The sequence below is a fragment of the Hemiscyllium ocellatum genome, chromosome 25, assembly GCF_020745735.1.
Source record: "Hemiscyllium ocellatum isolate sHemOce1 chromosome 25, sHemOce1.pat.X.cur, whole genome shotgun sequence".
Classification (NCBI taxonomy): domain Eukaryota; kingdom Metazoa; phylum Chordata; class Chondrichthyes; order Orectolobiformes; family Hemiscylliidae; genus Hemiscyllium; species Hemiscyllium ocellatum.
In genome coordinates, this window is record NC_083425.1 from 8,729,208 (window position 1) to 8,752,494 (window position 23,287).

At 41.5% G+C, this 23,287-nt stretch overlaps 1 protein-coding gene across 1 annotated transcript in view; it reads left to right on the top strand.

Annotated features, from left to right (window-relative positions):
- LOC132827749 (cytoplasmic phosphatidylinositol transfer protein 1-like) overlaps positions 1-23,287 on the top strand; it is a 285,683-nt gene that overhangs the window by 168,275 nt on the left and 94,121 nt on the right. Inside the window, exon 3 of the mRNA XM_060844442.1 lies at positions 10,182-10,270. Coding sequence (XP_060700425.1) covers positions 10,182-10,270 — 89 coding nt within the window. The remainder of the gene's footprint in view (positions 1-10,181; positions 10,271-23,287) is intronic.

A 23,287-nucleotide genomic window follows, 5' to 3' on the forward strand; every position in this document is an offset into this window, starting at 1 on the left:
GAAGGTGTCATCATTCCCAAGGTGTCTATCTCTCTTTTGTGGCAATGTTCATGTCCAGATGTCCTTGGAGTGGACATGTGCTGTGATCATGAGAACCTCAAAGCTTTTCCAGAGGGGTGGGCACTGTGGAGGATTTGAGTGCATTATTTCTCCCACCAATTCTATTGTGATTTAGATCCTCAACCCTTGTTTCTTCCATTTTTGGTTTCTTTATTATTGTGACACAGCCCCTGGTAGGTTATAAACAATATGTTGAATTCTTCTCCTGTGGATGTTGGCATATAGACAGGGAAAGAGTCGAGAAGGGACAGTCAACTTGGCTTTGTGCGTGCGAAATCATGTCTCACAAACTTGATTGAGTTTTTTGAGGAAGTAACAAAGAGGATTAATGAGGGCAGAGCGGTAGATGTGATCTATGTGGACTTCAGTAAGGCATTCAACAAGGTTCCCCATGGGAGACTGATTAGCAAGGTTAGATCTCAGAATACAGGGAGAACTGGCCATTTGGATATAGAACTGGCTCAAAGGTAGAAGACAGAGGGTGGTAGTGGAGGGTTGTTTTTCAGATTGGAGGCCTGTGACCAGTGGAGTGCCACAAGGATTGGTGCTGGGTCCTTTACTTGTTGTTATTTACATAAATGATTTGGATGCGCACGTAAGAGGTACAGTTAGTAAGTTTGTAGACAACACTAAAATTAGAGGTGTAGTGGACAGCAAAGAGGGTTACCTCAGATTACAAACAGGATCTTGACCAGATGGGCCAATGGGCTGAGAAGTGGCAGATGGAGATTAATTCCGATAAATGCGAGGTGCTGCATTTTGGGAAAGCAAATCTTAGCAAGACTTATACACTTAATAGTAAGGTCCTGGGGAGTGTTGCTGAACAAAGACACCTTGGAGCTCAGGTTCATAGGTCCTTGAAAGTGGAGTCGCAAGTAGATAGGATAGTGAAGAAGACGTTTGGTATGCTTTCCTTTATTGTTCAAGAGTATTGAGTATAGGAGTTGGGAGGTCATGTTGCGGCTGTACAGGATATTGGTTAGGCCACTGTTGGAATATTGCGTGCAATTCTGGTCTCCTTCCTATCAGAAAGATGTTGTGAAACTTGAAAGGATTCAGAAAAGATTTACAACGATGTTGCCAGGGTTGGAGGATTTGAGCTATAGGGAGAGGCTGAACAGGCTGGGGCTGTTTTCCCTGGATCATCGGAGGCTGAAGGGTTACCTTATAGAGGTTTACAAAATTATGAGGGGCATGGATTGGGTAAATAGGCAAAGTCTTTTCCCTGGGGTCAGGGAGCCCAGAACTAGAGGGTGTAGGTTTAGGGTGAGAGGAGAAAGATATAAAAGAGACCTAAGGGGCAACTTTTTCACACAGAGCTGCCAGAGGAAGTGGTGGAGGCTGGTACAATTGCAATATTTAAGAGGCATTTGGATGGGTATATGAATAGGAAGGGTTTGGAGGGATATGGGCCAGGTGCTGACAGGTGGGACTAGATGGGTTGGGATATCTGGTCGGCATGGACAGGTTGGACCGAAGGGTCTGTTTCCATGCTGTACATCTCTATGACTCTGAGTTGTTTGTGCTAAACTATAGATTTGGCATAAAATTGTTGTAAATCTGTGATAGTCTTTGCTGCCTCATTCAACATATGAATATTGATTTTTGAAACAAGACCTTAGTGATTTTAATTTTCACCATTCTGATTCTTATCCATTCCTAATTATAGTTTCAATCATGGTGAACAATAATAGCCTGTAACCTAAGTGTTCAGCATTGTATTCAGTTTAAAATGGTTTTCTCATTCCAATTTTTTTTGTAAAACATAAACATTTCTCTAGAGAGTAAGAAACAATTAAGTTAAAACATTGCTTTTTTATGTCAATGATGTGGACTTGATTCAGACCCAGAATGATCAGCTGAAACATCCTTATTTCTTTCTTGTCAGTTGAAGAACCTGTTTTAAAACAAGTTTGGGTAATCTCAGCCTAATCTCTACTAAATTCATGTATACATCAAAGAATGTTCACATTGGTAACCTATCACAACCAAATTGTTAAATACTTGGAGATCCCAGTCTCTGTTTCAGATTTAAAATTCTCATTTTTCCTTATCATGCCACACCCCCTTCTAACTGCATAACCTTCTCCAGCTTTGTAATCCTGCGTTAAGCAACAACAATTTGCTCTCAAATTCACCTTTAATATGTAAAACACTCAAGATGCTTCATAGGAGCACTTTCAAACAACACTTGACACTGAGTCACATAAGCAGGTGTTTGAGCAGTTGGCTAAATGCTTGATGAAGGAGCAGTGCTCTGAAAGCTTGTGATTTCAAATAAACCTGTTGAACTATAACCTGGTGATTTTGTCCACCCCAGTCCAACACCAGCATCTCCACATCATGGATGTTGGGCAGTTCAGAGGCAAAAAAAAGGTCAACAGAGCTGGTAGTGGTCGAATAAAGTCTAAATGTGGAAACCATTGCTGGATTCTAAGAATTTCCAAAGAGCAGTAGCAATTAGAGAAAACCAAGGATAGATCTAAGAGATGGTGTGTAGATGGTGTCACAGACTGAGATAGCACTTCCCCAAGAGCTAATTGAAAAACACTGCAACCCAAGTCACCTCCATTCCAAAACCAAGACCATATAAGGCAGAGACTCCAAGCTCCATCATGGCAGGCAGTCACCAGGAGGGCAGAGGAAATTCTTCAAAGATACTTACAAAGCATCCCTGAATAGGTGCAATAACCCCACTGTGGGATTAGATAGCAGATGGACAAGAAATTGATCAATGGAATAATCATAATCAACCCGCGATGGCTTCTCCTGATCCCACATTGTCCCATAGCCAGTGAGAGAAATTTTGGGCTCCAGAATTTCTCGACTTGTGGGCCCTGGTGCTTGTCCTATTTCTGTACTCCTTATAATCTTCAGCCACTTTCAGCTCACTGCTTTCAAAAATCTCATTATTTTATTGCAATTATTGTGAGCAAAAATCCTTTCAAAATCCAGATGTAGGTTTATATTTAAAAATTTTAAAATTTAACAGTTAAAATTCCAATATTCATAATTCACAATTTATCCACCTAACAGATATTCAAAACCACATGTTACTCCCTTGAAATTGATGACTGAATAATTATATTTTGGTAATGGCAGCTTTAAGTTTACAGGATACAGGAAAAAATAACGTAGAATATCATACCAATAGTAGGCATCTGGCAGTCACACTATTACATTCAACTAAATATATTCTGCAGCATAACAAAACAATGAAACCATTGTATTGAGTGAAAGTGAAGTTATAAGTTGAGACATTTTCCATTAACTCACTGATTCCTATAGTGTTAGTTTGGCTGTTGATCCATTATTCTGTTTATTGGTTTACAGTGGCGAGTGGTTCAAAAGGGAAGCCAATTAAAATCAATAAGGGCAAAAACCTTAGACATTCTCGTAACATTGTTGACAGTTCACAAACCAGAAGTAAATGTTCTAAGTTGGGAGAAAGCTGATTTTAAAATGGACTGGATTTGGCCAGAGTGGACTGGGAGCAATTATTTGCAAGAAAATCCATATCATAGTAGTCGGAGTCACTGTAATAGTGACAACGCAGATCCAACATGTTCCCATAAAGCCAAAGGATAGGATCCAAAAGTCCAGAGAATACTGGGTGTCAAGGGACCTCCAGAATTGGATAAGGGAACAAAAACAAAGCTAATGGAAAATATTGAGGGCTGAAAACAGCAGATGCCCCAGAAGAGTATAGGAAGAGTATAATGAGCAGACGAGGGGGCATGAGAAAATATTTACAGGTAGAGGTATGGAAACTCCAGTGATGTTTGAAAGGTAGGTTTGAGGCAAAATAATAACCAGGGAAAGAATAAGATCTGTTAGGGATCTCAGTAGGAATCCGTGTGGGGAGCAAGAAGATGTAGTTAAGGTTTTAAATGAGAATTTTGCATCTGTATTCACTCTAGAGAAGAACAACCAACAGGATAGGATAGTAATATACTTGAACAGATTAGCATTGGCAGGGAGAAGGTATCAGCAGTTTTAACAGGGTTGAAGGTAGATAAATCCCCAGGCCCAGATGAGCTGTATCCCAAGGCTTCTGTGGGAGGTAAGGGACCCTAACATTAATTTTCAAGTTCTCTCTGGCCAGAAGAGGGGTGCCAGAGGACAGTTAATGTGTATTCAAGAAAGTTAATGTGTATTCACTATTCAAGAAAGTGGTCAGAATAAATTTGGAAACTATAGGTCGAACAGAACTAGAGTCAGTGAGAATTGGGGAAAAGCTCTCTGCTGGTTAGAGATATACCTGACACATAGGATAATAGTTTTGATTGTTGGCGGTCAGACATCTCAGCTCCAGGACATCTCTGCAGGGGTCCGTCAGGGTAGTGTCCTATGTCCAACCATCTTCAGCTGCTTCATCAATGACCTTCCCTCCATCATAAGGTCAAAAATGGGGATGTTTGCCAATGAGTGCATAATTTTCAGCACTATTTGCAACTCCTTAGATACTGAAGCAGTTCATGTTCAAATGCAACACGTTCTGAACAATATCCAGGCTTCAGCTGACAACTAGCAAGTAACATTAATGCCACACGAATGCTAGGCAATGACCATCTCCAATAAGAAACAATCTAACCACTGTCCCTTATAATGAATGCCTCACTATCAACATCTCTGGGGTTCTGATTGACCAGAAATTCAACTGGACTTGCAACATAAGATTCTACAAGTACATTAGGAGCAATGACGAAGACAATAGGACCCACTAAAGATCAATGAAGTAATTTATGTGTGGAAACACAGGAGATGGGAGAGATACTAAACGAATATTTTGTGTCAGTTTTTACTGTGGAGAAAGACATGGAGGCTAGGGAACTCAGGTAAATAAATATTATGTCTTGAAAACAATCCTCATTACAGAAGAAATGGTACTGGAAGTCCTAAAAAGCATAAAAGTGGATGAATCTCCAGTTCCTGATCAAATGTGTCCCAGGACACTGTGGGAAGTTACAGAAGAAATTGTGTGATCCATAATAGAGATGCAGATACAGTTAAAACATTTAAAAGACATTTGGATAGGTATTGATTAGCAAATGTCTGGAGGGATATGAGCCAGGCACAGGCAAATAGGACTAGTTTAGTTTGGAAACCTTATTAGCATCAACAAGTCGGACCAAAGGATCTGTTTCCATGCTGTACAACTTTATGACTCCATGTCTGACTCATCTCAGCCCCAACTCCACTTAACAGCTCTCCATAACCTTTCAACCCATTACTGATTGAAAACCTGCTGAGCACCTCCTTAAATTTACTCAATATTCTGGCGTCCACTGGACTCTGGGCTAGTGAATTCCTCAGATTCAAAACCCTCTAAGAGAGGTAATTTCTCTTCATCTGTTTTAAATCTTCTATCCCCTTATCCTAAAAACTGTGACATCTCAGTCTAGATTACCCCACATGAGGAAACTCTTCTGAGATAAAAACAATCTGTAAATCTGCTTCAGTTATCTATTTTCTTTCCACTCTTTACTACCCATCCTCTCCCAATTTCCCAAATAGTGTGCCATAGTTCATGGCTCTCATCTTATATGTCCTCTCCTATCTTCTGCCTTCAACCCTTTCACTGCACATCTCTTCTATGAGACCCAAGTCCTGCTGGTTTAATTTTCTCCTCATTAAAGTGGTATCCATTAAATTTTCCTTTAGCAACATGCTGGCAACAGTGATTTCTCAGATACTGCCTCCCTTCCTTCTAAAGCACAGATCATCATCACCTTCTCCAAAATAAAATAGCCTAGATAATGACTGGCAGATCATATCAAACAAGCAGCATCAGGAGGTGTAGAATTCGACATTTCGGGTGTAACCCTTCTTCAGGACTGAAGGAGTCCCGAAGAAGGGTTACATCCAAACATTGACTTCTCCACTCCCCCTAATGCTGCCTGACTTGCTGTGTTCTTCCAGCTTCCTGCCTGTCTACTTTGGATTCCAGCATCTGCAGTTTATTTTATCTCTATCCAAAATTATACCAAACAACATGTTTCTTCAGCTGTTTGCAACAGGCAGAGTGTAGACCAGACCCAAACAGCCTCGACATGCAAAACATAAATCAGAACATTTGATGTAATTCCTTAATTGGACATTAAGTGCTAAAGAATCCTCATTGTTCCGACAATGTTACACTACCATCCAATTTAAGATTATTTGTCTAGACTGCAATGTGACTCACTTATGCTTGCTAGAAGCTACATAAATTCACATGCAGGGCCCTGTCCTTTGCAAACAGTGAAAACAGTTGTCCTCACATTGTGCCTTTTTCAGTTGAACATAAACTTGGGGGATAGCCATTTCCTGGGGCATTCTCCGTGGTAATTCTGTTACCAATCAAAGTCAACTTGCCTGCTTTGAATTTAAACAAAAAGCAATCACCAGGGCAACACTTCAACCTATCAGAGGCCAGTTGCCAACCGGTTAACATTCTCTTCTCATGCAATATAAATTATTTTCTCCCTGTGAGTTTTGGTATTCTTGCAACTCTCTCCTGATCTGTACTACAAGACATAAAGCTTAGCCAGCATAACCCTTCCTTCAGAAATCCCCAAGCATTGATACATTCATCTTGCAATCACTGCCCTATCCTTTTCCTATCTAAAGTGCCAATACATATTACTGCCCTCAAAATTCTGTGTCTATCACTAATTTTTTTTTAAATTGAATCCCTCTGGTCTTGCTTCTGCACTTCCCACAACTAAAAGGCCACAGCAGGTCTTAAGTAATATCCTTGGGTGATGTGGATCATGCTGCAGTAGATCTTCTCATTTTACACAACCTTTTCACACTTCATTCTTTTACCTGTGCCATTCTTCTAAAACCAACTGTTTCTGTTGTCTGTCTCCATATGACTGCTCTTGCATTATTCTGTTTCTTATATGAAAGTAATGGTCATATCTCCGGCAATGATCTCTCTTCCCTGAACCATACCAGTACATTTAAGTTCCCTGTAAAATATGTCTTGACCTCCTCCCCTGCTCAAAAATTGTGTATTACTTATTCAGGTAGATTAGAAAGTTCTGCAGAGACATAGGGGAAACAATTTGTGTAATTTCTCATGGCACAACCATTCTTATGTCCATTCACCAGAGCAGTTCATCATGATCAAAGGTGAATTGTTTCTAGTCAGGTTCTGGCTAACAATAAGAACGTGAGACAAAGCAGGAGCCAAAAAGGGCGGCATGTTGGTAAGTGGTCAGCAGTGCTGCCTCACAGCGCTAGGACCCGGGTTCGATTCCAGCCTCGGACGTGTCTCCCCGTGTCTGCGTGGGTTTCCTCTGGGTGCTCCGGTTTCCTCCCACAGTCCAGAGATGTGCCGGTTAGGTGAACTGGCCATGCTAAATTGCCCAGTGTTCAAGGATGTGTAGGTTATGGGCATTAGTCAGGGGAAAGGTAGAATAATCGGATAGGGGAATTGGTTTAGGTGGGATATTCTTAGGAGGGTCGGTGTGGTCTTGTTGGACCAAATGACCTGTTTCCACACTGTAGTTATTCTAATATTTTAATAAGGGCTAACAAGAATGCATAATCTGGAGATTCTACCATGTGAGGCATGTGGAATTTGAAGGGTGGATTGGTTAGTTATTTGGGAATTGTGCTCACTTTCTGCTACCTGGGCATGGCCTCCCCACATGCTGCTAAGTTTCTTGAGATCCTTGATGCTGCTTCCTTATTTTAGATTATTGGAGCTTCATTGTCAAGAGGATCCTAACATTAGACCATCTGTCCTCATAAAAATATTGAGGGATTTTGCAGAGACAGTGCTAGTGATTTTTTCTCCAATGTCCTGAAATAGTTGCTCCAAATCTCCAAAGCATATGGTAGTGCAGGGATCATTGCAACCTGGCATACCTGACAATAAAGTCTACATTGGCAATAAAGTCTAAATTTACCTGACTTAATCCTGTGTTTAAGGTCCGAGTCCTTGAGTACTGTTTTCTTCAGCTTGCATGGCTTTCTAAAGTCACAGAATCATACAGCAAGGAAACAGACCCTCCGATCCAAACAATCCATGCCAACCATAATTCCAAAGTAAACTTGTCCCACCTGCCTGCACTTGGCCCATACCCCCATATTGAGGTAAGGTGGGGGGAGAGGGAATGAGGAAACTGGTGAAGTCCACATTGATGCCCTGGGGTTGATGTGTTCCGAGGCGGAAGATGAGGTGTTCTTCCTCCAGGCATCGGGTGGTAAGTGAGCGGCAATGAAGGAGGCCCAGGACCTGCATGTCCTCGGCAGAGTGGGAGGGGGAGTTGAAATGTTGTGCCACAGGGTGGTGGGGTTGATTGGTGCGGTTGTCCTGGAGATGTTCCCTGAAGCACTCAGTGAGGAGGTGTCCAGTCTCCCCAATGTAGAGGAGACCGCATCGGGAGCAATGGATGCAATAAATGACAATGGTGGATGTGCAGGTGAAACTTTGATGGATGTGGAAGGCTCCTTTGGGGCCTTGGATGGTGGTGAGGGGGGAGGTTTGGGCGCAGGTTTTGCAATTCCTGCGGTGGCAGGGGAGGGTGCCAGGATAGGTGGGTGGTTTGTTGGGGGGTGTGGACCTGACCAGGTAGTCACAGAGGGAACTCCCCTTCCCACTCTGCCGGGGACATGCAGGTCCTGGGCATCCTCCGCCGCAGCTCCCTCACCACCCGATGCCTAGAGGAAGAATGCCACGTCTTTCGCCTCGGAACACTTCAAATTTATATTCCTTTTCAACGTCTGTGTACAAGTCCTAATGAATGCAAGATGAAAAGCTTTGACTTTGTGTCTACTTTTAGTAGTGTATGTTTATTTATTTCCTCTCAGTCTGTGGAAGAAAATCAAAATTAATGTTCCAGTTGAAGGTATTTTGTAATTAGGATTTAACATCTTAGGGTCAAATCTTAAAGGGATCTGAACAATGTAGACTGTGGCACAGTTAATGGCAGAATCAGATAAGAAGTCTGACAAGGAAACTCACTGCATCTTTTATGCATTTGCCAAATGACAAGGCAAGTTTCCTGTTTGACAGCAGCAATTTGCCAATTAAGGGGAATTATAACTTGTTAAATGCCTTTTAAACCCCAATTTACATAAATAATTTTCAGGTTATGATCTGACCAAGTGTGCTGAAGAAGTGAGATATCAAAAATTCTTAACATGAAAGTCAAAGCAACTACCTGGTGATTTCTGCTCACTTCTGGCTGCGATGAGTCTCCATGTCTGTCAGGAATAAACAGGCCTATACCTGTTCTTATTTCTTATGATCTTATTATAGTCTTAGGGTGGAGCGCGTGGCAAGCTTCTTCTGCACTCTTTACCTCTTTCTGAAGTGATTTTATTTTCGTGAATCAATGGATAGATCCAGTGGATCTCAAAGCAGTTTTTAATCCCAGCTTTTCTTGCTAATTTTCTTCTTGTGTTAAGTTTCATGAAGGACCAGGGGGCCAAAACATTAAACAGCAGAAGCCTCCTGCCCAAATGGCCGTTGATAACATCATTATGTGATGTGCTCAAACTTTTAAAATGACAGTCCAACAGACTTACACAAATATACAACAGCTGCAACTGCAATTTTCTTTGGTTTTTGTGCAGTCTAAGCTGCAGCAAAGCATATTGTTATAGATGGTTAGGCAATAACTTCACATACAAAGCATTTTTATATTGTAATCTGAAGCAGTGGTACTTTTATTATTTACCACTGTAATTGTATTCATGTGAATCGTTAGAAATTTCATTAAACCCGTAAGGGTATATGGGGAAATAACAGAGAAGTAGGGTTAATTGAATATCTTCCAAATAGCCACCTAAAGAAAAGCAGTGTGCTTGAGTGCTGTACGATTGTAAACTTTGACGTATAACACATCCTGAGGATGCATTATAATGAATAATAGCTAGCCTAAGCATCAATAATGCTTTCAGTCTGAAATGCAAGGTCACTATTTAAGTGGTTTACACAAGAGATGGAAATGTGTACTAATATCAATACACCATGTAGAGAGTGATGAATTATGCAGGTTGCATCTACAGTAATTCCATAAGTTTATTTTCGCTGTATGTTTGTCAACATTTATTAGTTTTTTTTATTTTGGAGCCTTTGAAATAAATTTTATTAATATTTACCTTTCTTGCTTTATTTATAGCAAACTCCCTAGCTGGGCTAGGGCGGTGGTTCCGAGGATCTTTTACGTCACTGAAAAGGCCTGGAATTATTATCCATATACCATCACTGGTAGGACTTAACACAATTATTTAACGTAACACAGCACTTTTACTTTGCAACACAGGACACAGTTTTTCCTCTTGGAAATTGAGGTTACTTTAATGAATGACATTGGCATCAATTTTAAACATCTATATTAGATATTTCTACTTGAGCAGAAAATAATTCTATGTTCCTTAATAAATAAAAGCAACATGCTGGAAATCTCAAATAAAAACAGAAGGTGAAAGAGATACTCCAATAACTCTGGCAGCAAGTGTAAAGAGAGATACTGAATTACTGTTTCATTAGTTCTGTTCCTGTCCACAGATTTTGCTGCATCTTCTAAACAATTACAAATCTTTGTGTTTTTATTCCATATTCATTAATACTGATTCTCCATTGTTTGAAGAGCAATTAAGAATTGGAGAATTTGTTAATATTGAGCTACTGAGGCAAGTAGCTAGGGGTGGGCTAAAAAGAAGGAACCGTGAAGAAAATTAGTAGTTCAAAATAAAATGAAAAAAAAACAGGCAAAAAGTAGTGAGTACCTGAGAGAGGTCCTACTGCACAGCAACAAGAATAAGCTGCTAGAAAGAGCACCAGCGACATCAGCAAAAAAACAGATATTCTGAACAAAACCTGGAAAGATTTGCAAACAGTGGTGTACTACTTTTAAATTTCTAAAAGTTTTAAATTCTAAATCAAGGTGCTAGCTATTTTATCTTTTTGGAAGTACATTCAAACATAAGTATGTTGTTAGGCTACCACAGAAATGAGATGGATAAAACAATTGTTATTATGGTTGCCACTGTACAGATAGGAAACAAAATAATGTACCTATTATTTCACAACACCATACCAGATTGTGTTAATAAAGAATGTGGGTAGGAACTTAATTGAAATATGCTATAAATGGCTACAGGAAATTGGCACCAAATAACATTTGGGTTCACATGCCAAATGTAGTAGTTGGCTTGTGGTATGAAGAAATACAACATTTTGACATCAGTTGTGTGATACGCCTCATAATGCTGCGTTGAAGTAATTGAGCTAATTGAATATTAAGTGGTATATAACAAAGATTTGTAATCACTCTCAACTCCTCAATCATTGCTAAATTATAAGACAATTTACTTAGCCTCTAGTCCTGGATGAGCAGAAATCTCTTCCAATTAAATATTGGAAAAACTAAAACCATTGTTTTCAACTTCGCTTCAAACTCTGTTCTTTAGTTACTGTTGCCATCCACTTCCGTAAGTCTAAGATTAAGTAAGTCTGTCCATAGTCTTGGCGTCACATTAGCTCCAGAAATGAGCTTCTGACATCAAATAACTAAAATTATCCTTTTGTACCTTCATGATTTCACCCAACTTAAATCCCTGTCCTGCTCATTTGTGGTCAAAATCCTCATTCATGTCTTTGTTAACTCCACATGCAAATATTCCAATACACTCCTGATTAGTCTCCCACATTCTACCCTCCAGAAACTTGATCATCAAAATTCCTGCTGTTTAACTTGCAGGCAAATCACAATCCCCTCTGTCCAACCTGTTAAATCCACACCAGCTCTCTCAACGATTAGTTCAGCTAGTCCTTCACCAGCCATTTCCCAAAACATTTAAGGTCTTTTGAAAGTTACAATTGAATCTGCCTCACCCTCTTAGGTAGTGTCATGGATTCCCATTACTCACCTGTGCAAATGTTTTTTCACATGTCAACTTGATACAACAAACAATGCCAAAGACAATTGGAATATGGCCTTTATTGCAACTGGTGAGGAATATAAAAGTCGGGAAATTTACTCCAACTGTACAGGGCACTGATGAATCCACCACTAAACCTTTGTTCAAATGAAAATCTGTCCACACCCAAACTCAACCTTGTGAACTTTCTGTGAACTCTCTTCATTGTTAATAGACGTGGAATGAGTGGTACATGTATGGAATGAGCTGCCAGAGGATGTGATGGAGGCTGGTATAATTGCAACATTTAAGAGGCATTTGGATGGGTATATGAATAGGAAGGGTTTGTGATATGGGCCGGGTGCTGGCAGGTGGGACTAGTTTGGGTTGGGATATCTGGTCAGCATGGACAGGTTGGACCGAAGGGTCTGTTTCCATACTGTACATCTCTATGACTCTATATCTTTCTTTAAATAAAGTGAAAACTATTCACAGTAATCCAGGTGCGGTCTGACTAGTTCCATGCATAACTTTAGCAAAACCTGATTTTTACACAATCCCATTTGAAATAATGGCCAACAGCCTACTTGCCTTCCCTATTACCTGCTAAACTTGTATGAGTTTTTTTTTGTGAATAATGTATGAAGGCCTTGTGCACAGTCTTTCCCCATTTAAATAATATTCAGCTCTCTTATGCCAAAGTGCATAACATCATATATTCCCACTTAATATTCTATTTGCCAAGTTTTGCCCACTTATTTAACCCTGGTTCAAGACAAAAACAACTGCAGATGCTGGAATCCAAGGTATACAAGCAGGAAGCTGGGAGAACACAGCAAGCCAGGCAGCATCAGCAAGTGAAGAAATTGACATTTCAGATGTAACCCTTCTTTTTGTATACTCTGTGGACACTTTGTGTTGTCGTCTTTGCATGACTTTGCACCGATTATTGTCATTTGCAAACTTGGGGATAGCACATTCATTGCTGAAACATAGAACAGTACAGCACAGTACAGGTCCTTCAGCCCCCTCGATGTTGTGCTGACCTTTTATCCTATTCGAAGATCAAACTAATCTATGTACCCTACATTTTACTATTTTAAGTCTTTGATTGATTGATTTATTGTCAAGTGTACTGAAGTACGGTGAAAGCTATGTTTACGCGCAATACAGGCAGGCCAAAGTAAGCAAGGATGTACAGATCAAAAAGACTTAGACAGAGGCATAGGCTTCATTGCATAGTGTGTAGACTAGACAAGATCAATATCAGCAAGATCAGTATTATTTGAGGCTAGAGAGTCCATTCATCAGTCATCCAAGTCATTTGCAAACATTGTAAAAAAATTGTGGCCCAGCACTGACCCTTTGGCATTCCACTAGTTACAGGTTGCCATCCTGAAATGCACCCCTTCATTCCAATTCTGTCTTCCATTAGTTGGGCAACCTTCTATCCAGACTAATGTACTAACGACAACCAACACCATGGGCTCTTATTGAGTGGCCTTTCTTTCGTTCATTCACAGGATAAGGGTGTCACTGGCTAGGCCAGCATTTATTGCCCATCCCTAATTGCCCAGGGGGCAGTTAAGAGTCAACCACATTGTTGTAAGTCTGAAGTCACATGTAGGCCAGATCAGGTCGGGATGGCAGTTTTTCTCCCTGAAGGGCATTAGTGAACCCAATGGGTTTTTCCAACAATCATGGCCATCATAAGACATTTAATTCCAGATTTTTATTGAATTCAAATTCCACAATCTGCCATGTCAGGATTTGAACCCAGGTCCCAAGAATATTACCTAGGTCTCTAGATTAATAGTCCAGCTATGATACCACTCGGCCATCACCTCCCCAGAGCTGTGCGTCACCTTATTGAAATCCTTTTGGAAATCCAAATATATTAGATGGACTGGTTTCCCTTTATTTATCCTGGTTATGACCTCCTCAAAGAATTATTATAAATCTAGTGGGCGTGATTTCCCTCTCATGAAACCAAGCTGACTCTGCTTGATAATTTTTTTTCGAAATACTTTGCTGTTACATGCTTTGTAATAGATTCTAGTTTGTACTTTCAAATACACCTGTTGGGACTATAACCAGGTGTTATGTGATTTATAACTTTGTCCAATACAGGCTCCGCCACATCACTGATGTGCCCTCTGGTGGTTGAAGTTATATATGCAATCCATATTTTCCTTTAGTTAAAAGTTACCCAAAATAAGTTATGCTGTTTACTGGACTATGCAACAATGTTTAGGAGTTTAATGATAGAATTTAGATGGTATGTTCACTTGTAATGAAGAATACGTCGGTTCCAAGAGATCCGTTGTGTTACAGGTACAAACAGATGTCTCTGGCCAGCAGCGGAAAATCAGAATGGTGTGTTGCCTCCCTGCTGCCAGGATCAAGGATGTCTGAGAGAGGGTGCAGAATGTTCTCAGGAGGGAGAGGGACCAGCAGGATGGCATTGTACACATAGGAAAGGAAATGGATGAGATTCTGAAGGAAGAATATAGAGGATTCAGCAGGAGGACCTCAAGAGTAGTAATAACTGGACTAGTCCCGGTGTTACGAGCTCGTGAGGGTAGAAATAGTTGGATAGAGCAGATGAATGCATGGCTGAGCAGTTGGTGTATGGGAGAAGGATTCACATTTTTGAATCATTGGAATCTTTTCTGGGATAGGAGTGACTTGTACAAGAAGGACAGTTTGCACCTGAATTGGAAGGGGATAATATACTGGGAGGGAGATTTGCTCGAGCTGCTTGGGAGGATTTAAACTAGTAAGGTGAGGAGTGGGATCCTGCGAGATAATGAGGAAAGAGATAGAACATAGAACAATACAGCGCAGAATAGGCCCTTCAGCCCTCAATGTTGCGCCAACCTGTGAACTAATCTAAGCCCATCCCCAACACTATCCCATCATCATCCATGTGCTCTCAAAGGATTGCTTAAATGTCCCTAATGTGGCATTCCACACCCGTACCACTCTCTGCGTAAAGAATCTGCCTCTGACACCTGTCTTAAATCTGTCACCCATCAATTTGTAGCTATGCCCCCTCATACAAGCTGACGTCATCATCCTAGGAAAAAGACTTTCACTATCTACCCTGTCTAATCCTCTGATAATCTTGTATGTCCTATCAAATCCCCTGTTAGCCTTCTTCTCTCCAATGAGAACAGACCCAAGTCTCAGCTTTTCCTAACAAGGCCTTCCCTCCAGACCAGGCAACATCCTGGTAAATCTGCTCTGCACCTTTTCAAATGCTTCCACATCCTTCCTTTAATGGGGCGAGCAGAACTGTGCACAGTATTCCAAGTGTGACTGCACTAGCGTTTTGTACAGTTGCAGCATGACATTACAGCTCCAAAATTCAATTCCTCTATCACTAAAATCTAATGCACCATATGATTCTTAACAGCACTATCAACCTGGGTGGCAACTTTCAGGAATATACGTTGATGGATCCAAGATCCCTCTGCACATCCACACTACCAAAAATCTTTCCGTAGACCCAGTATTCTGCCTTCCTGTTATTCTTCCCAAAGTGCATCACCTCACATTTAACTGCATTGAACTCCATTTGCTACCTCTCAGCCCAATTCTAGTTTTTCCAAGTCCCCCTGCAACCTGCAACATTCTTCCACACTGTCCACCACTCCACCAACTTCAGTGTCATCTGCAAACTAACTAACCCATCCACCAATGCCTGCGTCCAAGTCATTTATAAAAATGACAAACAGCAGTGGTCCCAAAACATATCCTTGTGGCACACCACGAGTAACCAGACTCCAGGCTGAATATTTTCCATCAACCCCCATTCGCGACCTTTATACAGAAAACCAGTTTCTAATCCAAACTGCTAAACCATTCTCAATTCCATGCCTCTGCATTTCCTCCAACAGCCTACCATGTGGAACCTATCAAAGGCTTTACTGAAGACCATGTACACCACGTCAACTGTCCTACCCTCATCCACATACTTGGTCAGCTTCTCAAAAAACTCAATGAGGTTTGTGAGATATGACCTACCCTTGACGAAACCATGTTGACTATCTGCAATGAAATTGTTACTTGCTAGATGGTTATAAATCCTATCTCTTATAATTCTTTCCAAAATTTTTCCTACAACAGACGAAGGCTCACTGATCTATAATTACCTGGGACATCTCTACTGCCCTTCTTGAACAAGGGCACAACATTTGCAATCTCCAGTCCTCTGGTACTAACCCTGTAGACAATGATGACTCAAAGATAAGGCCAAAGCCTCCAACATCTCCTCCCTAGCTTCCCAGAGTATCCTTGGATAAATCCCATATGGCCAGGGGACTTGTCTACTTTCACTCCTTCTAGAATTGATAGCACCTCCTCCTTACTAATCTCTATCCTTTCTAGTCTAATATCCCATGTCTCCTCTACAATATTCTCCTTGTCCTGAGTGAAAACAGATGACAAATATTCATTTAGCACGTCTCCAATCTCCACAGGGTGCACACACAACTTCCCACTTCTGTCTTTGACTGGCCCTATTCCTACCCAAGTCATCCTTTTATTCCTCACATATCTATAGAAAGTTTTCAGGTTCTCCTTTATTCTACTTGCTAAAGCCTGCTCATGTCCTCTCCTTGTTCTTCTTAACTGTCTCTTTAAATCCTTCCAAGGTAATCTGTAATGTTCCATCGCCTCATCTGAACCATCTTGTCTCAATGTCACAGAAGCCTCCTTCTTCCTCATAACAAGAAATGCAATTTCTTTAGTAAACCACAGTTCCCTTACCTTATCACTTCCTCCCTGCCTGACAGGGACATACCTATCAAGGACATGCAATATCTATTCCTTAAACCAGATCCACATTTCAATTGTCCCCATCCCCTGCATTTTGCTACCCCATTATATGCATCCTCAGTCTTGCCTAATTGCATTATAATTGCCCTTCCCCCATTGATAACTCTTGCCCTGTGGCATGTACCTATCCCTTTCCCTTGCTAAACTAAATGTAACCGAATTATGGTCACTCTCTCGAAAGTGCTCACCTATCACTAAATCAAACACCTGGCCTAGTACATTACCAAGCATAGATCCAGTGTGGCCTCTCCTCTTGTTGACCCTTCGACATACTGTATCAGGAAACCCTCCTGCACACATTGGACAAAAACTGATTCATCTGACATACTAGAGTTATAGCATTTGCAGTCAATGTTGGGGAAGTTAAAGTTCCCCATGATTACCACCCTGTTCACTCCTACCCAGAATTGTTTTGCTGATCCTCTCCTCCACCTCCCTAGAACTCTGTGGAGGCTGATAAAAAAAACCCCAGCAGTGTGACCTCTCCTCTCCTGTTTCTAACTTCAGCTTATACCACCTGAGTAGACGAGTCCTTGTCAAAAGTTTTTTCAACCTCCATTACACTGTCCTTGACTAACAAGGCCACACCTCCCCCTCTTTTACCGTCTTCCCTGTTCTTAATGAAAGATCTAAATCCTGGAACCTGCAACATCTATTCCTGACCCTGCTCTATCCATGTCTCCGAAATGACCACAACATAGGTACCTATCCATGCAGCAAGCTCACCTACCTTATTTCGGATACTCCTGGATTTGAAGTAGACACTTCAAACCAGCTTGCTATTTGCCAGCACATTCATGTAACAGTGATCTCCTGTCCACCAGGACACGGTGGCTCAGTGGTTAGCGCTGCTGCCTCACAGCGCCACATAGCAGGGTTCATTTCTCATTTCGGTGACTGTGTGGAGTTTGCACATTCTCCCCAGGTCTGTATAGGTTTCCTCCGGGTGCTCCGGTTTCCTCCCACAGTCACAAAGATGTGCAGGTCAGGTGAATTGGCCATGCGATATTGTCTATAGTAAGGTACATTAGTCAGAGGGAAATGGGTCTGGGTGGATTATTGGGCCGAAGGACCTGTTTCCACACAGTAGGGAATCTAATCTAATCCGTGCCTTCTCTACTCTCGTACTCCTGCACACTGGAATAACAGCTCAGGTTCCCATCCCCCTGCTGAGCTAGTTTAAACCCACCCGATTAGCACCAGCAAATTTCCCACCCGGTATATTAGTGCCCCTTTGGTTCAAGTGAAGACTGTCCTATTTGTAGAGGTCCCACCTTCCCTAGAATGAGCCCCAATTATCTATGTACCTGAAACCGTCCCTCCTGCACCATCCCTGCAGCCACATGTTCAGTTGATTATATCTCCCTATTCCTTGTCTTGCTATCACGTGGTATGGGTAACAAACCAGAGATCGGTCCACTACTTCTCATCATTTATATAAATGATTTGGATGTGAGCATAACAGTTATAGTCAGTAATTTTGCAGATGACACCAAAATTGGAGGTGTAATGGACAGCGAAGAATGTTACCTCAGATTACAATAGGATCTTCATCAGATGAGCCAATGGGCTGAGAAGTAGCAGATGAAGTTTAATTTAGATAAATGCGAAGTGCTGCATTTTAGGAAAGCAAATCTTACAAGACTTATACACTTAATAGTTAGGTCCTAGGGAGTGTTGCTGAACAAAGAGACCTTGGGGTGCAGTGAAAGTAGAATCAAAGGTACATAAGATAGTGAAGAAGGCATTTGGTATGCTTTCCTTTATTGGTCAGAGTATTAAGTACAGGAGTTGGGAGGTCATGTTGCGGCTGTACAGGACATTGGTTAGGCCAGTGTTGGAATATTGCATGCAATTCTGGTCTCCTTCCTATTGGAAGGATGTTGTGAAACTTGAAAGGGTTCAGAAAAGATTTACAAGGATGTTGCCAGGGTTGGAGGATTTGAGCTATTGAGAGAGGTTGAACAGGCTGGGGCTGTTTTCCCTAGAGCCTCGGAGGCTGAGGAGTGACCTTATAGATGTTTGTAAAATCATGAGGGACATGAATAAGGTAAATAGACAAGGTCTTTTCCCTGGGGTGGGGGATTCCAGAACTAGAGGGCATGGGTTTAGGGTGAGAGGGAAAAGATATAAAAGAGACCTAAGGGACAATGTTTTCACGCAGACGGTGGTATGTGTATGGAATGAGCTGCCAGAGGAAGTGGTGGCGACTAGTACAACTGCAACATTTAAAAGGCATCTGGATGGATATATGAATAGGAAGGGTTTGGAGGGATATGGGCTGGGTGCTGGCAGGTGGGACTAGATGGGTTGGGATATCTGGTTAGCATGGACGAGTTGGACTGAACAGTCTGTTTCCGCACTGGACATCTCTATGACTACATGACTCTATAACAACTGTTTGTTGTAGCTCTCAGCTTCCACCCTAGCTCCCTGAAATCCTGCCTTACATCCCTATCCCTCTTTCTACCTATGTCGTTGGTACCTACATGGACCACGACTTGAGGCTGGTCACCCTCTCCCTTCAGGACCCTAAAGATACGATCTGAGACATCACGGACCCTGGCACCTGGGAGGCAACACACCAACCATGAGTCTTGTTCATTCCCAACAAACCTTCTATCTGACCCTCTAACTATTCAGTCCCCAATGACTAACATTCTCCTCATTTCCCTCCTTCCCTTCTGTGCAACAGGGACAGACTTTGTGCCAGAGACCTGCACCCCACTGCATACCCCTGGTAAGTCGTCACCCCCAACATTATCCAAAACGGTGTACATGTTTTTGAAGGGAACAAGGGGATTCCTGCACTGACTGTTTTATCCCCCTTCGAACAATTACCCAGCTTTCTTCGTGCCTAGGAGTAACTACTTCCCTGTAACTTTTATCTATCACAGACTCTGCCTCCCGAACGATCCAAAGTTCATCCAGCTCCCACTCCAGTTCCCTAATGCGGTCTTGGAGGAGTGAGAGTTGGGTGCACTTCCTGCAGATGTACTTGGATGGACATGAATCGCGTCCCTCACCTCAAACATCATGCAGGAGGAACATTGCTCTCCCTGCACTGCCATCCCTGCTAGTCTCCTAATCAGAAAGTTTAAAAAAAAAGAAGAGGAGCTTACCTGATGTGCCCCTGGTGTTTAAAGTTAGAGGATTTGGTCGGGTAGGAGGCCCTGCATAGGTAGAGTCTCGGGTTTAGAAAACAATCACTTATATAGCCTGAGGGAAATAGAAAAGATCAATCTGAGACTGGTACTGTTGAGAAAAGAAGCGAGCCAAACAGTCAGGGCAGGCAGGAACAAAGCAGAGAACAAGGTAGGACAGAGAAATTAAACTGCATTTATTTCGTTGCAAAAGACCGAACAGGGAAGGCAGATGAACTCAGGGCATGGTTAGGAACATGGGACTGGGATATCATAGCAATTACAGAAACATGTCTCAGGGATAGGCAGGACTAGCAGCTTAATGTTCCAGGATACAAGTACTACAGGAACGACAGAAAGGGAGGCAAGAGAGGAGGTGGAGTGGCATTTTTGATAAGGGCAAACATTACTGCTGTGCTGAGGGAGGATATTCCTGGAAATACATCCAGGGAAGTTATTTAGGTGGAACTGAGAAATAGTAAAGGTGTGAGCACCTTATTGGGATTGTATTATAGATCCCCTAATAATCAGTGGGAAATTGAGAAATAAATGTGTAAGGAGATCTCAGCTTTCTGTAAGAATAATAGGGTGGTTATGGTAGGTGATTTTTACTTTCCAAACATAGGCTGGGACTGCCATGGTGTTCAGGGTTTAGATAGAGAGGAATTTGTTAAGTGTGCACTAGAAAATTTTCTGATTTAGTATGTGGATGTAACTACGAGAGAAGGTGCAAAACTTGACATACTCTTGGGAAATAAGACAGGGCAGGCGACTGAGATGTCACTGGGGGAGCACTTTGGGGTCAGCGACCATAATTCTATTAGTTTTAAAATAGTGATGGAAAAGGATAGACCAGATCTAAAAGTTGAAGCTCTAAATTGGAGGGAGGCTAATTTTGATGACTGGGGGCAGATGTTTGCAGGTAAAGGAACAGCTGGAAAATAGAAAGCCTTCAGAGATGAGATGACGAGAGTCTAGAGACAGTGTATTCCTGTCAGGGTGAAAGGAAAGGCTGTTAGGTATAGGGAATGCTGGATGACTAAAGAAATTGAGGGTTTGGTTAAGAAAAAGAAGAAGCATATGTAAGATATAGACAGGAGAGATCGAGTGAATCCTTAGAAGAGTATAAAGGCAGTAGGAGTATACTTAAGAGGGAAATCAGGAGGGCAAAAAGGGGACATGAGATAGCTTTGGCAGATAGGTTTAAGGAGAAATTGAAGGGTTTCTCAACATTAAAGACAAAAGGATAACTAGGGAGAGAATAGGGCCCCTCAAAGATGTGTGGAGCAGCAGGATATGGGAGAGATACTAAACAAGTATTTTGCATCAGTGTTTACAATGGAAAAGGACACAGGAGATATAGAATGAAGGGAAGAGGAAGTGCTGGATGTCTTGAAATGCATAAAAGTGGATAAATCCCCAGGACCTGGTCAGGTGTACCCTAGAACTCTGTGGGAAGCTAGGGAAGTGATTGCTGGGCCTCTTACTGAGATATTTTTATCATCGATAGTCACAGGTGAGGTGCTGGAAGACCAGAGGTTGGCTAACGTGGTGCCACTGTTTAAGAAGGGTGGTAAGGACAAGCCAGGGAACTATAGACTGGTGAGTCTGACATCACTAGTCAGCAAGTTGCTGGAGGGAATCCTGAGGGACAGAATGTGCATGTTTTGGAAAGGCAAAGACTGATTAGGGATAGTCAACATGGCTTTGTGTGCAGGAAATCATGTCTCACAAACTTGATTGAGTCTTTTGAAGAAGTACTAAAGAGGATTAATGAAGGCAGAGCGGTAGATGTGATCTATATGGACTTCAGTAAGGCGTTCAACAAGTTTCCCCAAGGGAGACTAGTTAGCAAGATTAGATCTCATGGAATACAGGGAGAACTAGCCATTTGGATGCAGAACTGGCTCAAAGGTAGAAGATAGAGGGTGGTAGTGGAGGGTCGTTTTTCAGACTGGAGGCCTGTGACCAGTGGAGTGCCACAAGGATCGGTGCTGGGTCCACTACTTTTCATCATTTATATAAATGATTTGGTATAGTTAGTAAGTTTGCATATCACACCAAAACTGGAAGTATAGTGAACATTCACAGCATTGCCTTGCCATACCATTTCGCACACATTATTACATAAATTATGGGATTTATATGTATAATCTTTCATGTTGCTGTCTGCTTGGATTTCTGGTTTTGAGTGAGTAATTTGTGAGTTTTTCTGTGTCTTTGAAGTTTATAATTAACTTGCAAGTTTTTCTGTATCTAATGATGATTTCTTTTAAAACAATTTTTAAGCCTGACTGTAGCGTGAATGGATTGTACACAAACGGACTTTGTTTAGTTTAGAGTGTTTATGACCCAGTAGGGTAAATAATGGGCTCTCAAAGATTTATTGGAGAGTTCTGGACTTTTGTTTTGAGCTTGAGGGGAACCCCTTAACCTGAGAGAACTTTAGTTTCATTTTCAGCTTTGGATTGTGTTAGTCCTGGGAAGGCCTTGGAGAAGGATACTGGATAATGCAGTGCTCTGAATAGGCAATGATAAATTTAATGACTTCAATTACCTTGGAATGAAAAGCAATGTCAGTCACAGACCAGGATTTTTTTTTTATTATCATTATTCATTCACTTATTGTGGGTATCGGTGCATTTATTGCAAATCTCTAATTGCCCAAGGGGTTGACCACATCATATTGGTGTGAGTCACATGTAGGCCAGGCGAGGTAAGGTTGGCAGATTTCCTTCCCTGAAGGACATTCGTGATTTTTTTTACGACAATCACAAATTGTTACATGGTCGCTGTTAGGATCCTTTAATTTTTTTTTAATGAATACAAGTTTTGCTGACTGCCTTAGTGGAATTCAAACCCATGTCCACAGAACATTGGACTGCAGTTCAGGATTGCTAGTTTAGTAACGTCACCCCTGTGCCACTATTCCCATGTTAGGTGTGGGATCTTATTTTAACTGCATATCTAAAAACTTTGAATTTGTATGAGAAGTAGATAGTTTGGATCATGCTATTTTATCTTTCTTCCTTTTCTAATGAACGTCCATTTTATTGTTACAGCAAAATCTGCAGCACTGTGTGCTTTTATTTAAGAGACAGACCACAATGTTAGAACCAAAACAAATATAATTATAATTTCTCATGGTGTGTTCCTATCTGGAATATGACTTGTCCAGTAGAACAATCAGTTGAAATCAGAGCAACAAGCAAAGCCAGGAAGCTTGTTGTAGCTGTCAGCAACTGCAATTGTTAGTCTATCAAGGGAGGTAGCCTTTGCTTAGGGGGTTCGCTGTGCATTAAGTTAAGGACATGCTCTGATACCAATCCATTCCTGCTCGGGGTAGTCAGAGCCAGAATCTTATTCTCATTAGCACT